The 18,509-nt window shown below is 30.7% G+C and overlaps 1 protein-coding gene across 14 annotated transcripts in view; it reads left to right on the forward strand.

Annotated features, from left to right (window-relative positions):
* The window catches only part of LOC134695971 (3',5'-cyclic-AMP phosphodiesterase 4C-like), a 230,171-nt gene that overhangs the window by 141,303 nt on the left and 70,359 nt on the right, over positions 1–18,509 (forward strand). For 9 of the 14 annotated variants that reach the window (XM_063557480.1, XM_063557487.1, XM_063557519.1 and 6 more), the window contains 2 exons: positions 9,018–9,200; positions 11,025–11,066. In XM_063557480.1, the coding sequence (XP_063413550.1) occupies positions 9,018–9,200; positions 11,025–11,066 (225 nt within the window). Of the gene's footprint in view, positions 1–9,017; positions 9,201–11,024; positions 11,067–13,656; positions 14,028–16,831; positions 16,850–18,509 lie in introns of those variants that run through there. The other 5 variants (XM_063557511.1, XM_063557541.1, XM_063557570.1 and 2 more) reach the window with 3 other exon arrangements.

Consider the following 18,509-nt stretch of genomic DNA (forward strand, 5'->3'; position numbering starts at 1 on the left):
AGGATATATGGTGTATCCTTGTGTTTGTCAGTAACTTTATAAGGATATATGGTGTATCCTTGTGTTTGTCAGTAACGTTATAAGGATATATGGTATATCCTTGTGTTTGTCAGTAACTTTATAAGGATATATGGTTTGTCAGTAACTTTATAAGGATATATGGTGTATCCTTGTGTTTGTCAGTAACTTTATAAGGATATATGGTGTATCCTTGTGTTTGTCAGTAACTTTATAAGGATATATGGTGTATCCTTGCGTTTGTCAGTTACTTTATAAAGATATCTGGTGTATCCTACATATCCTAGAGTGTGTCAGTTAATTGTCAAGTGTGAATCTATAACTTAAAAGCATTGATGATGCATTCTGGTTTGTGTCTGAGTTACTTATCAAAGATGTATAGTGTATCCTGGTTTGTTGTAGTAACTCGTGAAAAATACAAGGTATATCATTCAATGATCTTTATCAAATGTGGTATGATGGCCAGTGAGACAACTCTCCAGAAGAGACCAAATGACTAAATAAGCTACCAACTGTTACCTTTGCCCATATAAATAAATTGCTTAAAATAATATTAATATTCAGACAATGACACTGACCCAAATGAAGAAGACGTTGAACCCAAGTCATCAAACAAAATCTTTATAACTTTTGTCATTTATATTTTATTACTGTTTACTGCTTTTAAGTTTATGGGTTTTAACACACTGCATGTTATTAGTTATTAAGTTAAACAAATATTTATTTAAATTTTCAATAGATTATAAATATTTACAGTAATTCTTAAACGTTTTTTTTTTAATTTCTTTAATTCCTTGCTAATGTGTTTTTAATTGCTCTAATTATTTGCTGACTTGGGCAGAAGGTGTAACATAATACAACATTGTGCAGATGATTTGAATAAAGTTTTCCTTATCCCATTGAACTGAAAGTGTTTCCAAGAATTTATTCCCTGAACATTTCTATGAACTATGTGTCTTTCAGTGAAAGTTTGCAAATATAACATATGCTTTCCTCATTTCTCAGTTATAAATAAGTTACATACACTAAATTTTAACTCTATTAGACAAGATGAATTTAGCCAATTTTGATTGTTCTGTAAATCTCCTTTTGGTTTTCATACTTTCAGATGTTGGTTTTTTTTGTTTTTTGTTTTTGGCTTTCTGAAAATTTTTGGTCTTTAAAGCATACATGATCAAGGTTATATCCAATAGGAAATTCAGTCCTTATATGCATTAAAGCATATATAATTCATATATTTAATGTGGCATTTTGAATCTAAGGGAGTCTGAAACTCAATTTTTGAGTATTCCCTTTCAAATGTTTTTGTTATGGACAATATGTATGTAGTATACCAACTTTCCAAGAGATAAAGTAATTGACAGGAACAAACTAGTAAATATTTGTGAGATGTCTAGTAAGGAAACGTATTAATTGCAGTATTGGCAGCTACAATTATTTATTACATGAAACATATATTTTTCAGTCTATGAATAGACTACTGATGGAAAGATATTTTCAGAGAAAATTTGGGCAAAGATCCAATGTAGAAATTAGAAAAGGGGGGGGGGGGGGGGGGGGTAACCTATTTGCTCTCTTTTATGGCTGAGGATGGATCAATATTATTCTGACTTACTTTTATTACCTAGATTATACTGAGAACTGTATTGTGATTAGAGGGATTTACTCAGGAAAACGTCCAATTTATGTTCAATAATTAGAAATATATGGAATATTTGATATAAGTTAGTTTGTATAAATTTGCTTTATAGATACATTGTGCAATTTGATTCCTCAACTTCTTTTTGCTTTTTATTTAATAATAATCAGCTTGTATTATTATCTGAAGCCAAATAAGATAAGAATTTATATTAATCTAATCAAGAACCCATAAAGGGCATCATTTTACAACAATATTATGGACAATATGATTGGAAAAAAGAAAAAAACAAGAACCTTATATAATACAATGTACTGTCATGTTATGGACAGGATCAGAGCCTCAAACACATCATGTATGACTGTCTTACATAACTTTTACAAAATATCTCATAATAATCATATACTATTTTATATATTATAATTTTACACCTGGATCTTATTACTAAACATTTAATAATATAATTGCTTAGGCACATGAGAGTTGGTAAATGCTCATAATAAAAAAGATATTAAGATTGAATCTGGAAGATATCATCCTTAATGTGATGACAAAAAGTTGCATGTATTTAATTTTAGGATTGACTCTGGAAGATGTTATCACTAATGAGATTACCAGAGATAAAACACACTTTAAAGTTATATCATAAATAAACATTTTTAACTCAGTCATACAAAAACAACAAACCTAATCATATATGATACAGATTTTATTGACCTTTGTAGTTATAGCTATCTATTAAGATTCAGTTACTTTGTGATTCTTCATCAAATATTACTTTCACAGATCATGCAGTCCCATTACATAGAAGTACGACTGATCTTTAAAAGTACACTACACATTTTTAATTAATTGATTGCTGGCAACTAGATAATGAAAACTGATTTTCTTATTCCATTATTTATTATTGATAATGAATTGATGTACATAACGTACCTATGAGTTGTCCATTGTCTATTAATAAAGAAGTGGTGTACATTGTGTACCTGTTTGGTTGTCTTATGTTTATTGATAAAGAAGTGGTGTACATTGTGTAACCCGTTTGGTTGTCCTATGTCTATTAATAAAGAAGTGGTGTACATTGTGTACCCATTGGTTGTCCTATGTTTATTTATAAAGAATGGTTGTACATTGTGTAACCATTGGTATCCCATGTTTATTTTTAAAGAATGTGCGTGCTTAATGTACTTTTTGGTTGTCCTATGTTTATTGATAAAAAATGGTTGTACATTGTGTACCCATTGGTTGTCCTATTTTATATCGAATGGGTGTACCCATTGGTTGTCCTATGTTAATTGATAAAGAATGGGTGTGCATTGTGTACCCATTGGTTGTCCTATGTTTATTGATAAAGAATGGGTGTGCATAATGTAATTAGTCTTCATCCCTTTCAATCTTTCACCTTTCTTTGATGTACCAGTACCTAATTATTGTCCATATTTTATTGATGAAGAATTGGCTGTAAATGATGTACATGCTTATGTTCCTATGTTTCTTTTAAAAGATGGGATGCATAAGTTCTCTTTTATGACCACTTTTAGTCTACCACCTCAGATAACAAAAGATCATTGCAAGACATTATTTAAAAGATAAAAGTATTAAAATAAATGGAACCACTAGCAAGAAAATTGATGAAAACTTGAATGATATATGACATGATAAAAGACAACATTCTGTAGCTAATTAGTGATAGAACTTTTCTGTCATATTTATGTTTACTTATGGATAGATTCAGCTCTTAATTCAATCATTCTGTTTACATATAGTGTAATGATTAATTACTATAGGAGAAACATTTTTTGTAATCACTTTTCTTAAGGGAGAAGGCTGGAGCTGTTTAAGATCTTAAGCTAATAAGACTGTTGTTAAATTGTCAGCCTAGACTCTACAAACCGAGCTACAAACCATGTAAGATGACCTGCTACTTATTTGGTAGAAAAGTCTATAAGAATTGATTTATAAATGAATGGTAGGGAAATAAAGATTTAAAAAGCTTTTTTCACCATTTGAGTTTAGTAATTGAATTTTATTGGCTGTTTTTATGAGATAGAATAGATATTACACATACAATTCATTAAATGCATTCAGCTTCTTAATGAAAAGCCTTCCAATAATCAATTCAGATAAAGAAATGAACTATTACAGAAGTTTGAAAGAAATTAACTATTATATGAAGTTTGTAATGACATCAGTTTTCATGTTAAATCCTTTCATTGGAGTTTATAATCTTGCAGTGGAAGAAGTCACCTATTAGAAATATTTATATAGTAGATATTTTCTTTGTGTTGTCACATTTGTTCACCTATACAAATGTTCTCCTATACAAATGTTCTATTTTCACTCTTGTTGCATACACACCATTATACCGATGCAAAGAAAAAAGAAAAGTATCTTTAATGTAGAGTACATATAAACTATAAATGTATTATTAATCATGTTTCTTCCATTAGCCAGTGCTATGTACATGTTTTCTGTGACGTATTAATTCAGGATTGCTGAGATAAACGGCTATAATCAGATAAATTTACTATGATTTAACCAATTCCATCTCTAGTAGCTGTAGGATATTTTGTTACATTCACAATTTTTTGTGATTTTTCTTTAAATATTTTAAAAAAAAACTCATGATAAGACAGATGAAAACAAGAGAGCTTGAGTATTAAAAAATTTAAATTTCTGAGGAATTCTTTATACCTACCCAATAAAGATGTATGGTGTAACTTTGTTTGTGTCAGCTTAGCTTGCCAAGCAAATATGGTGTATCCTAAAGTGTGAACCTTTAACTAAAAAGCATTGATGATGTATTCTGGTTTGTGTCTGAGTTACTTGTCAAAGATATATGATGTATCCTGGTTTGTTTTAGTAACTTTTGAAAAATACAAGGTGTATCATTCAAAGATCTTTATCAAATGTGGTATTTTGGCCAGTGACACGACTCTCCAGACGAGACCAAATGTGGTATTATGGCCAGTGATATCTTGGGAAGAGACCAAATGACTAAAGAAGCTACCAACTGTTACCTTTGCCCATATAAATAAATTGCTTAAAATAATATTAATATTTATACAATGACTTTGACCCAAATGTCAAGAAGACGATGAACCCAAGTCAACAAACAAAAACTTTATAACTTTTGTCATTTATATTTTATTACTGTTTACTGCTTTAAAGTGTATAGGTTTTAACACACTGCATATTATTAGTTATTAAGTTAAACAAATATTTATTTAAATTTTAAATGAATTATAAATATTTGCAGTATTTCTAACTTTTTTTTTTTAATTTCTTGAATTCCTTGCTAACGTTTTTTTAATTGCTCTAATTATTTGCCAACATTGTCAGAAGGTGTAACATGATACAACATTGTGCAGATGAATTTAATAACGTTTTCTTTGTCCCATTTAACTGAAAGTGTTTCCAAGAATTTATTCCCTGAACATTTCTATGAACTAATTTAACTGAAAGTGTTTCCAAGAATTTATTCCCTGAACATTTCTATGAACTAATGTGTCTTTCAGTAAAAGTTTGCAAATATAACACATGTTTTCCTCATTTCTCAGTTATAAATAAGTTACAAAAAATAAATTTTAACTCCATTGGGCAAGATGAATTTAGCCAATTTTGATTGTTCTGTAAATCTCCTTTTGGTTTTCATATTTTCAGATGTTGTTTTTTGTTGAGGGTTCAACTTTAGTCGAAAAAGCGAGACTAAGCGATCCTACATTCTGTCGTCGTCTGCGGCGGCGTCCACAAATATTCACTCTGTGGTTAAAGTTTTTGAAATTTTAATAACTATCTAAACAATACTGGATTTCTACCAAACTTGAACAGAAGCTTGTTTATGATCATAAGATAGTATCCAGAAGTAAATTTTGTAAAAATAAAATCCGTATTTTACTTATAAATGGACTTAGTTTTTTTTCTGCGGGGAAACATTACATTCACTCTGTGGTCAAAGTTTTTAAAGTTTTAATAACTTTCTTAAACTATCCTTGGTTTGTACCAAACTTGGACAGAAGCTTGTTTATGATCATAAGATAGTATCCAGAAGTAAATTTTGTAAAAAAATAAATCCATTTTTTCCGTATTTTACTTTTAAATGGACTTAGTTTTTCTGCGGGGAAACATTACATTCACTCTGTGGTCAAAGTTTTTAAAGTTTTAATAACTTTCTTAAACTATCCTTGGTTTGTACCAAACTTGGACAGAAGCTTGTTTATGATCATAAGATAGTATCCAGAAGTAAATTTTGTAAAAAAATAAATCCATTTTTTTCTGTATTTTACTTTTAAATGGACTTAGTTTTTCTGCGGGGAAATATTACATGCACTCTGTGGTTAAAGTTTTTAAAATTTTAATAACTTTCATAAACTATCCTGGGTTTGTACCAAACTTGGACAGAAGCTTATTTATGATCATAAGATAATATCCAGAAGTAAATTTAGTAAAAAGATAACTCCATTTTTTCTGTATTTCACTTTTAAATGGACTTAGATTTTCTTCCAGTTAACATAACATACAGTCTGCAGTTAAAGTTTTCAAAACATTTATTAGATTCATTAACTATCCTAAATTTTTACCAAACTTGGACAGAAGCTTGTTACAATCATAAGATAATATCAAGAGGAATATTTTTATTGATTTTTTTCCTCATTTTTGCTGAGCCTGCGATTTACAGCAAAAGTAGGCGAGACACTGGGATCTGCTGAACTATTACAAATTAGCCAGTGCAATGTACATGTTTTCTGTGACGTATTAATTCAGGATTGCTGAGATCAGATAAATTTACTATGATTTAACCAATTCCATCTCTAGTAGCTGTAGGATATTTTGTTACATTCACAATTTTTTGTGATTTTTCTTTAAATATTTAAAAAAAAAACTCATGATAAGACAGATGAAAACAAGAGAGCTTGAGTATTAAAAAATTTAAATTTCTGAGGAATTCTTTATACCTACCCAACCCAGGATTAATTGTGATCCTCTTATGCCTAAAAGTAACCAGCTATCACTATACAAGAGGTCCATAGGGTTTTGTGAAATGAAAGCTTATCTATTGTTTTTGGTATTACTTTCAGTTACTTTTTATCAAATTCAAATGTTGCTTTGAAACAAATATAAAATCGAGGACATTTAAAATTGAAAGTTTAATGACACGTTTCATGTCTGGAGTGATTCCAGATGGTACATGTAGGCGCAACTATATTTTGAAATAAATTGTATAACATTTAGAAACACAACCTGTTTCCACATTAAAACAATCAATTGCCTTACAAAGGATATATTTACAACATCTTGTTTACAAATGACAAATACTTGATTAATGATGTAGTATGTATTGAATGACGTATGATATGTGTGACGATAAAATAAAATGTTAATGTGACGTGGATCATGTATTGTATATAGGAGAATTGAAGGATCGTAGAAATTCTAGTTATTTGAAATGTTTGTGTAAGTTTAATTTTGAGCAGGGTTATATCACGGAATGAAAATAGGATTGGGGTGTAAAGTAAAGGTGTTTTAGTAAGAGACTCCCAATGTGACCCTGATTTAGGAGCAAATAAATAAGATGATACAATTAGTCATTAGGTGAGGGGACTAATTAGGAGATTTCTACAGAAGCTTGAAAAAGAATGATTATATACTGGATGTGAAAGATATGACATCCAATTTTAAGAAAAATAAGTTGAGCAGAGTTAAAAATAAATGATATTTAGTCAGATAATTGCTGGGTTGCTGTCTTGTATATGCCCATCCAAATCTTGGTTGTTATATGTTAAGAAAGATATTGACAGTGACGGTTCACGGGCTATCAGTGAAGGGTTACTGGCATAGTAACTATTAGTGAAGGTTCATTGACATCCTATTACACTTTCAGTGAAGGGTTACTGGCATAGTAACTATTAGTGAAGGTTCATTGACATCCTATTACACTTTCAGTGAAGGGTTACTGGCATAGTAACTATTAGTGAAGGTTCATTGACATCCTATTACACTTTCAGTGAAGGGTTACTGGCATAGTAACTATTAGTGAAGGTTCATTGACATCCTATTACACTTTCAGTGAAGGGTTACTGGCATAGTAACTATTAGTGAAGGTTCATTGACATCCTATTACACTTTCAGTGAAGGGTTACTGGCATAGTAACTATTAGTGAAGGTTCATTGACATCCTATTACACTATCAGTGAAGGGTTACTGGCATAGTAACTATTAGTGAAGGTTCATTGACATCCTATTACACTATCAGTGAAGGGTTACTGGCATAGTAACTATTAGTGAAGGTTCATTGACATCCTATTACACTATCAGTGAAGGGTTACTGGCATAGTAACTATTAGTGAAGGTTCATTGACATCCTATTACACTATCAGTGAAGGGTTACTGGCATAGTAACTATTAGTGAAGGTTCATTGACATCCTATTACACTATCAGTGAAGGGTTACTGGCATAGTAACTATTAGTGAAGGTTCATTGACATCCTATTACACTTTCAGTGAAGGGTTACTGGCATAGTAACTATTAGTGAAGGTTCATTGACATCCTATTACACTATCAGTGAAGGGTTACTGGCATAGTAACTATTAGTGAAGGTTCATTGACATCCTATTACACTATCAGTGAAGGGTTACTGGCATAGTAACTATTAGTGAAGGTTCATTGACATCCTATTACACTATCAGTGAAGGGTTACTGGCATAGTAGTGAAGGTTCATTGACATCCTATTACACTATCAGTGAAGGGTTACTGGCATAGTAACTATCAGTGAAGGTTCATTGACATCCTATTACACTATCAGTGAAGGGTTACTGGCATAGTAACTATTAGTGAAGGTTCATTGACATCCTATTACACTATCAGTGAAGGGTTACTGGCATAGTAACTATTAGTGAAGGTTCATTGACATCCTATTACACTTTCATGTTAGTTGATGTATGTCTGATAAGTTTCCCATGATTCAGCATCCATCCTTAACATTATCTTCATATCATATCTCCAGACCATACCATTTAAATCAAAACACTTGATTTTAAGTTTTAAGATAGTGATCTTAAATGTTGTTGCCAATATTTACCAGTTCTAGAAGAAAAACAGAAGCTTTTGGATATCAAGCCCAAAAAGTCATAATGAACCCTCTCTTCAAAATATTTATTTTTCATCTTATTACATTTAGATATTGACCATATGTGTAATGTCTAGAGTGTTGGACTTCAGTAGCACTATTTTGCGGTGCCAATGTTCAGCCATCAAAAAGTTTGTTTTTAAAAGAAAAGAAAAAACATTGTTACTCTTGAAAAGAACATTTACATTATCCCACATTTCAGTAGCTTTATATTTGTTTATTTCTTTTTCAGTTTTGATGTAGAAAATGGAACTGGCCCAGGTCGTCCTACCCTTGAAGGTTCAAGTCCGTCTTCCAGTCGTCTTGTCCTACAAAACCTTCCACAGAGACGAGAATCTTTTCTCTATAGATCAGACAGCGACTATGACTTGTCTCCAAAATCAGTGTCCAGACACTCATCCATGCAAAGTGAGATGTAAGTATTAGTAGTGGATCTTATCTTTAATCAGGGTACATGAAAACAGCCAGAAACAGTTGAACTTAAATTATTTTAGTCAGTATAGAACATTCAGTAGGATTAAAACATACTGATGAAATGAAAGGTCTGTTAAAAGAAACAATAAATGTTTAAAATTTGCTATCTTAGAAAAATCGATAACTTTACAAATAATTTCATCATCTCCAAGCATATTATAGTTACCTCCCATATAAAAAGTTATAATGCAGTGTTGAAGTCTACCAGAGTTACTTCCCTTTCAATGTTGAACTTTAAATTGTAAAGTGATATAGTTTGCGATGTATATGTATTGATTTCTGTCCTCCAGAATTATAGATGATATTACGTCAGTCTTAGATAATTTATTTTCAAGCATGACATCTGTCATTTATATCCTATTTCAGATCTAATGATAATTAACTTGAATGTTATTTGTTTTTATTTAGACAGATTTGTACCAAAAAATTAACTGACATTTCTCCTGGCATGTTTTAGGTAGTTCAGATGTTAGTTAGACCACAAAGGACACAGTTATTCATTGCTTATAAAACTTTTCTGTTATCAGTATTCAGTTTTAAAATCCTAATAATGTCAATCAATATATTATATTTGTTTCAAATGCGGAAAACTTTGGGTTTTTTTCCAATGTAATTGTCATATATATTATTGTCCTTCAAATTTTCTTATTCGTATCACCTAACAAAGAAGTCCAAGTCTTTCATCAAAGTTTTTGGGTTTTTTATGAAAAGAATTGATTCAATATTTGGTCTGCAGCTGAATAATGCTGTGCAAAAAATTCTTGGCTTCTATGGCAGGGCTTAACAATTTGACAGCCCTTTTTCTCCCCTTATTTGTTTTCTCACTACAACTCAACATTATCTGACAGCAGACCAAATATAAAACCATTCCCTTTCTTAGAAGCCTAGAAAACTTTGAAACGAGTAGTCAATTTTTACTTCCAACCCTTAGCAACTTTTGTAAGCCAATAGTTAGACTTACAATTCTAATAGTACAAAGAAATTTTTGTCATGGTTTTCTTGGCTAAGAAATCAATTTTTACATCCAGTGTACAGCCACTTCCTGTTGGCCGATATATTGAAATTAAACAGCATTCATTATACAAGAAAGTTTTCATTAAAGCTTCTTAAGATGACAACCCATTTCCTCTCTTTATATTAGATGTCTTTTGGGAAAAGGGGGTTTGAATTTGTTAGTTCTTTTTTTAATGCTCTTTCACCAAGCTCTTTAAGAATTGGCAGAAATGATTGGTAATGTACCTGTTGAATGATACTCTAGACTCTTGAGTTTAAAAATACTTTGAATAATTATCTTGTATCAAATTTCAATTTCTAACATTAAGTATGTTATCACTGTACAAATGAACTTTTTATTTCAGCTTTGGTAGACACCTTAACTTTTTATTTCAGCTTCAGAAAAATATTTGAACTCTTTGTTTTAGCTTTAGACATCCAAAACAGACCTTTTAAATTTTTTTTTTCAGCTTTGGGTAATGCTTATTAATATAACAGCTTTGGTAGAAACCTTAACTTTTTATTTCAGCTTCAGAAAAATATTTGAACTCTTTGTTTTAGCTTTAGACATCCAAAACAGAGCTTTTAATTACTTTTTTCAGCTTTGGGTAATGCATATTAATATTACAGAGCTTTTTAAGTATTTTTCAGCTTTAGGTAGTATTAGTAATTTATAGTAATTCAGTATTTCAAATCAGTGTGTTGGCTTTTGCTATTAGATGTAAAGATAAAAATCTTTAAAAGTACATCTTTGTGCATTTTGTCATTGAAGGTCACCACCGACACCAACATCACACACCACTAAAGGTCCCCAGTAAGTGTCTTTGCTATGTTTTTACTAACATACCAAATGTTTAGATAGACTGCAAAACTTTCTTTTATTCACAGCTGTTTGATATTTACTTATTGATTTACATTACTACTTTTTTAGCTGTGTAATAATATAAATTGTATATACTTACTTCACTGAAATATTTAACTTATAATTGCACTATTGTGTATCTTATTTCTGTACTGTGATGTATCAAACATTTATGTGTTGACTGCTTTAAAACATTAGAGTTACCTCCCATTGACCAAAGATAAGTGTTTATAATAAAAATTTTGCAATAAAATATTTTTGATGTTCTGTAGAGTAAATTGGATAGATCTTGATTAACTATGTCTAAAATATCATTTCAAAATGCATTTTAGGATTTGATAGTTTATTGACTTTAAGATAAAACCATTTAATTGCAGTGCCATGCCACTGACTCACAGCTGTATCAGTATCAGTTATCTTTATTTTGAATATATCCAATGATTTTCTGAAGATTTCTGCAGTTTTTATATACACATCTGTCAACAAGTTATATTGTTTTGTAAACTCAGTTCACGATTCACACAATCTGTCAAATTTTCTCTAATGAATAGGCAAATGAACTACACGCTAAACAAGCAGCTAGAAATTGTGCTGATTTCTGCATGTTAGTATGGCTACCTGTTTGTCTGTATGTGATGATGTGTTTTGTTGCTGTGCTTGTTCTAGATCCCTATCCAAAATACTGTAATGGTTAAAACACTTTTAAGTTGCAGTCTACAATTCAGTTCTTTTTATTTATCAACTAGTGAAAAGCTTACAAATTATTTTTTTTTTATAGAAGTTTTCAAATATATCATATTAAATAGATAGTAGTTATCGTGCAAGCTTTTATAAAAATATGAAACCTTAGATTGTTATGACATTTTATAATAGATATTGTTTCAAAGATGACTGTGATTATATGTGTTTTGAAAGAAAGGTGAAAATATATTTGTATGGTGAATTAAAGTTCAAGAGGAGATAATTGGACCATGTTTCACATATCAAAGAGTGATAACTTTGGCTTCACTTTGCCATTAATTTTATCATTGTTTCCCATACAAAATTACAGTAGATAATATATTCAAATTATAATAACTAGTTGTATATTAACATGCTCTTTCACAAATTGATTTATAAAATGTCATGATACAAAGTTTTCAAATTAAAACTTTTTATTACTTAGTTAAATAAGATGGTAGATATTTTGGAATTGACATAGTTTGGGTAAGATCTGCTACCCTTTTGTCACCATACTTGATTCAATGTGCACAAATTTCTACATGAATCAGCCAAAAAGATATGACAAAAATACTGAATGCCAAGTTGAATTCCAAAAAAGTCCATTAAAACTGACAATATCAAGTGTTATTAACCATCAAACATGTGAAAAAAACCTCATATTTCTAACTTGGTACTTTAAATTGAGAATGAAAATTGGGAATGTGTGAAAGACATAATAACCTGACCAAAGATCATTTTCCTAAGAAATTTATAGCTACCTTAACCTCCCACTTTATGACAATTGCAATTGTTTTAGTTCCATTATATTGACAAAATTGGGTGAGCAAACCAAACAAACACAAAAGGTAAATGTAGGTTTGATGCATTGCTTAATTATAATCAGTATGATCTAGTAAGGATCTCTTAGGACTTGTTAGTACCACATTTTTCAAATAATAAAATCAACCACTTCCAAAATGGTGACCAAGAGAATTAACTCAAAATATGTCAAATTGAAACCTGTTTATTTACTCTTCTAAACTTCTTATAAATTACAGTGTTAACCATTCATTGTCGAATATTTTCTTTACACTGCATTTACTTCATATTAAAAACAATCTTTCTCAAGCACTGGACTGATGTTTTTTACCTATTTAAACTTTGGAAGATGTTTAGGCCTATTTGTTATTCTGAAAGGGGAACTCCTATTAGTTAAGTACAGGAATAGATTTAAGAATATTAAACATTGTAATGTTTTTTGAATAACATTGGTAGATAAGATTTGTCAGATTATATCATGAATAACAAAACATAATACATACATAAGATAGGTTTCAGTCCAATGAATATTCAGTGACATAAGATATGTTTCAGTCCAATGAATATTCAGTGACATAAGATATGTTTCAGTCCAATGAATATTCAGTGACTGAAATTAGAATGATTATTTCTGAGTATTTACTCATCTATATACGACCAACTATTGGATATCAGGCAGCAGTTGGCAGAAATTCCTCATCTGTTAATGAATTAGAGCTAAAATAGATTTGTTATATTTTGTTTTTAGACTCCAACCTTTTGCGACACATGTTTTAACTTTATTATTGAGTGCTTTAAAGCAACATTAAACTTTAAAAGATATGATTATAAAGCATAAAATTTAACTGAATCATTATGTAATACAGGTGCATTATGCATTCAGTCTTACATGTGAAGTAACGTTTTATAAATTAGCCTATTTATATATACGAGGATAGGATCAGATAAATCACAATTTATATGATAACCTTTGTATAACAGATTGGTGATCCGTTTTATCAACTACTAGTTACCGTGCGTTATACCTGCGTTATACCTTCCGTGTAGTACCTGTAATTAGCATTATAATTATCTGTGAGTACTTGTGGAGTACCTGCAATCAACTAGAACAATTACTACTGTTTCATCTTGGATTAAGTGTTTGTGTTCTACCTTTACTACTAACATTAGAGATCTGACCAATGGGATGTAACCGCTGACCAGTGTAACGTAATTACAGGAATGTCAATATACTGTCAACGATTATTGGCTCTTATGAAACAATCCATTTAATCTTACTTTTGTATCGATGCTTTCATCAGAGGAAGGTAGCAGAAAAGTTTATTTTTGGAAATCAGCGACATCATCGTAACCAAGGTTTCTTTACTGTTTAGTAACATCTTATTAACGAAGGTAAGTTCCTACATTTATTACTAATTAATTATATCATTAACAACTCTGTTGGACAACTTTGCAGTTTTTTGTTCCGTCATTGAAATACTTTATGCAGTTATAGAAATTTACACTTATCTGCACCATAAAATAAGAGAAGTATAGGGAGGATTTACACTCGAAAACTCAAAACATTCTAGACTTTCCGTGATTTTCCATTTAATTTCTTTTTTGTTTCAATCATTTATGTTTATTGATTATACAATCATTCAATGCTAAGGGCATGTTTATGGGTTTCTTTAATTCACTTAACTAATATACATGTACACATCAATTTTTTATTGAATTAATGATGAAGATATATTTCCCCGAAAGATTTTGATATTAATTGCCAAAGGCTGATCTTCAACAAATTATGATGTAACATGTCAGTATAGTAAACGAAAAACAAAAAAAAACACTTTTTCTGCGCAGGATTAATGCTTTTTAATTTTCTTTTTCTTAACCTGAATGAAATAAATTTTTCTGTAGTAAACAAGATTTGTCCCTTTCCTTAGATATTTTATAACAGACCAAAACTATGTACCTATACTGCTCATTATGAAATGGTTGTCACTTTCCAGGGATACTTTAGAACAGTCCAAAACTAGGTACTTATACTGTTCATTATGAAATGTTTGGAATACTTTTTAACATCAACAAGATTTGTTATTTTTATTTCTGGACCTCAGAGAACATTAATGTAAACATCAACATTGGTTCTATAAACAGAAACAGCTATATTTATGTTGATATAAATCTATATGATAATTTTACATGATGTATCTTAGACAATGTACATCAGGGTCTGTATTATGACATTGTATCTTAGACAATGTACATCAGGGTCTGTATTATGACATTGTATCTTAGACAATGTACATCAGGGTCTGTATTATGACATTGTCAAACATTATTGTTACTAAATTTCGGGGTACTGGTACTTTGTGGATAGAAATGTTTATATATTGAATTAAGTGAAATTTACTAAAATTGTTTTATTTCCCTGCATTTTCTGTTATGAGAGAAAAGTTTATGATGTGGACTTCTTCTATTTTTGTAACTGAGCTGTGAGTTTGAATCTATAACATTATTGGCCAGCTTTCACTGACCTTCGTTAGCAGGTTATTGACTACAAGAGCTGGCATCCAATATCTTGTGAACTTGGTTTGATCTCTTTGTGAGGGATGATGTAATCCTAATGGCCATTTTACAAGAGAAAAAGCTTAGTTAATATCAATAATTCAAGTTACATTAGTGTTAAGTAACAAATTACAGGAATTCTGACAAATTCTATTGCTGTGTATTAATGTTAATAGCAAAATACATTTTTTTGAATGTTTGTAGAACATAGTTGATACCTCCTCGGAGTGCCTGTCTGTAGAAATCATGACTATCTAGTAATTATTATACTCTTATTACTGTTAATTGTCTTCCGTCATGAAGCAGTGTGGAGGATACGGGAATGCTTTTATCTGTTCTTCTTCCGTCCATTAAGATTGACATCAGCAATATTTTGGAGAAATCGAAGTAGAACAAATAATTTTAAAGGAGTTATGCCCATTTGAAATATAAATGCTGAGGAAAACATGAAAAGGCTTTTCACAAGTACATTTCTCATTGGAGTTAAAATTGTTGAAATTTATGTCAAAGATTTGCACAATCAATATCTCAGATGGAGTCAGAAAATCAGAATTGGTAAAATATGTTTTTGGGAGTTATGGCCCTTTGAAAAGTAAATGATCTTTAAAATCAGTAGTGTTAGCCCTCTCCCACCTATATCAGTAATCTTTATCCTGTCATCCTAAGACACTTTCAAAAATTATCAATGCTATTCATGCTGTACTATCTCACACCACACTATCTCTCAATACGACCAATAACCAAACCCACATGGTAAAGTCAGCTATAAAAGGCGTTAACTTGACAAAATGTGCAACAGTTGGAAAAATAACAATGTCCTGATATGCAGGCTAATATCTTCAACACAGCTTTTACTTCAATCTTTTTGCTAATTAGGTATTAGGCTAAAGACCCATGGTATTACTTGTAATCCTGTGTAACTTATTGAATGATGGTAGTCATATTGAGTAGTGGTAATTAAGAGGGTCCTTATTTGAGAACCGTAGGGAATAAGGATTTCAATGATTATATTCTTCTCTATTGATGACACTGGTTTGCTGCCTAAAGTACTGTCTCACTAACAGTTCCCATGACAGATGCAAAACATATCCCTTTATATCAAATATTTTCATGGGGAATTTGACCTTTTCACCTTCAATTCTTTTGTTAAAAATGAAAAAAAACAGAAAGGTTATCAAGATATGATATTCTAAATGAATGTTATATTTGAAATAGAATCAACATTTTACTTTTATCATGGACATAAATCTTTGTGATTTTCAATGTTTGGTGGAGCCTCCAATAAAACATCAATTTCTGTGATGATTTGTCCTTTGTTAAAAGATATCATTAGATTGTGTCAACACAGTTTTTGTTAGAACATTACATAATGATGCTACAATCAGTCCTCAGTAATGATAATTGTAAAAGTCAGTTTGATTGAGAAATTAAATGTGATTTGTTTTGTAATACACATTACCAAGCAATATTTAAAGGGTAGAGGGCAAGTTTGACTTCATTATGTTTTTTGATTGATGGATTTTTAATCAGGTTCAAATCAAAGTTTTACTCAGATAATAATGATTTTTCATGGTTCATAGACTGATTGAACAGTTGAACTGAAAGAAATAGTGAATACTTTTCGACAAATCTTGTTATATATTTCTGAGCTCTTTAGAAAAGTAAGTTTGTTTCATTTGTTTATTTCTGAGTTTTAGAATCTTGGTTACATGCAGTGGGAATTTTCAAAATTTTGTTCAACTAATCAGTTTTGAGTAAATCTTGCAAAACAATGTGAAGTGTACTGTTAGGAGTGTAATGTATTTTTAAAAGTTCATTAATGTCGAGCTCTCAATGTCTGTTATGAGGTGTCAGAAAACTACTTATTCTAGTACTTTCATGGTTCTACTGATAGCTGTGAACCCTGCATGTATACTTACCAAAATAGAAACAATATTAACCTCACTTGTTACCAGGAATGATGAAAATTGCAATGTCTTCTCCCGTAATTAATTTTTACTCAAGTTTATGTTTTTCCACTTTCCAGGTAAAGCTTTTCCATATGTTTTTTACCTAGTAGATATAAGAAGATGTGGTATGAGTAAATATTACCTATAATGGTTTACTTTTACAAATTGTGACTTGGATGGAAAGTAACTATGTCTCATGTCAATTTTTAAAATTTGTAAAAATAAACCTTTATACAGTCCTCAACACGGAGCCCTGGTTCACACATAACAGCAAGCTTTAAAGGGCCCCCAAAATGGCTAGTGTAAAAACCATTCAAACGGGAAAATTACCAACGGTCTAATCTATATTAAACACTTTATGAATCACATCAACAAACAACAACTACTGCACATCAGATTCCTGACATAGAACAGGTGCTAACAAATGCAGCAGATTTAAAAGCTTATTTTTTTCACTTTCCATGTATGCTTTTCCATCTGTTTATCCAACAGTTATATGATTACTCGTTCTTTCTTATTCTGTTACCAGTAATGTTGACCATTAAATATAGAAATTTAAAGGAGATGTGGTATGATGCAGCCAATGAGATAACTGTCAACCAGAGTTCAAATGACATGGATTTAAGCAATTAAAGGTCACATTTTGGCCTTCAACGGAGCAAAACCCATAACCACAAAGTCAACTTTAATAAAAGGCCATGATATGGTAAAATTTACACATTAATATGAAAAAAAACAAATGACTAGAATTAAAAAAGGGACAAACAGCGTTACCAACGACAACCACTGAATTACAGGATCCTAACCAATTATAAATGTGTTAAGGTTAATTCTAATGCAACAACGTTTGTAACGTTCATTTTGATTGGATTACGTCACTTATTTACATGGCATCAATTGACAATTGATGCTATGGGACGTACGCGCAAGCGCAGACGGCATATGACAGATTTTAAATACATGTTTTAACGTTGTTTTCTATCAGTTTCATTAGAATGGAGATAACAATATTGTATTTTAAGCTCCGACGGCATCAATTGGGGATTTGATGGTCGCAAATACCTGTTTACTGTCTCCGCTAACGCGTCGCCAGTAAACTTAATTTGCGACCATCAAATCCCCAATTGATGCCGTCGGAGCTTAAAATACAATACAGTTATCTCCTAAATATGTTTGTGGTAAATGAACCATACAGTTTCCACTTTATGGCTAAACATAATAATAACCTGTAAAATCACTCGGAAATGTAATTTTGGCAAAATTCAACAGCATCTTGTAATACATGTATATGGAAACGCCTTTAATATCACTGTGGCTTATTGCCACTTTTTGTTTGTTTTGAAATTGTTGGAAGATGATGCTTTAAGTATGC

The sequence above is a fragment of the Mytilus trossulus genome, chromosome 1 (assembly GCF_036588685.1).
Source record: "Mytilus trossulus isolate FHL-02 chromosome 1, PNRI_Mtr1.1.1.hap1, whole genome shotgun sequence".
Lineage (NCBI taxonomy): Eukaryota > Metazoa > Mollusca > Bivalvia > Mytilida > Mytilidae > Mytilus > Mytilus trossulus.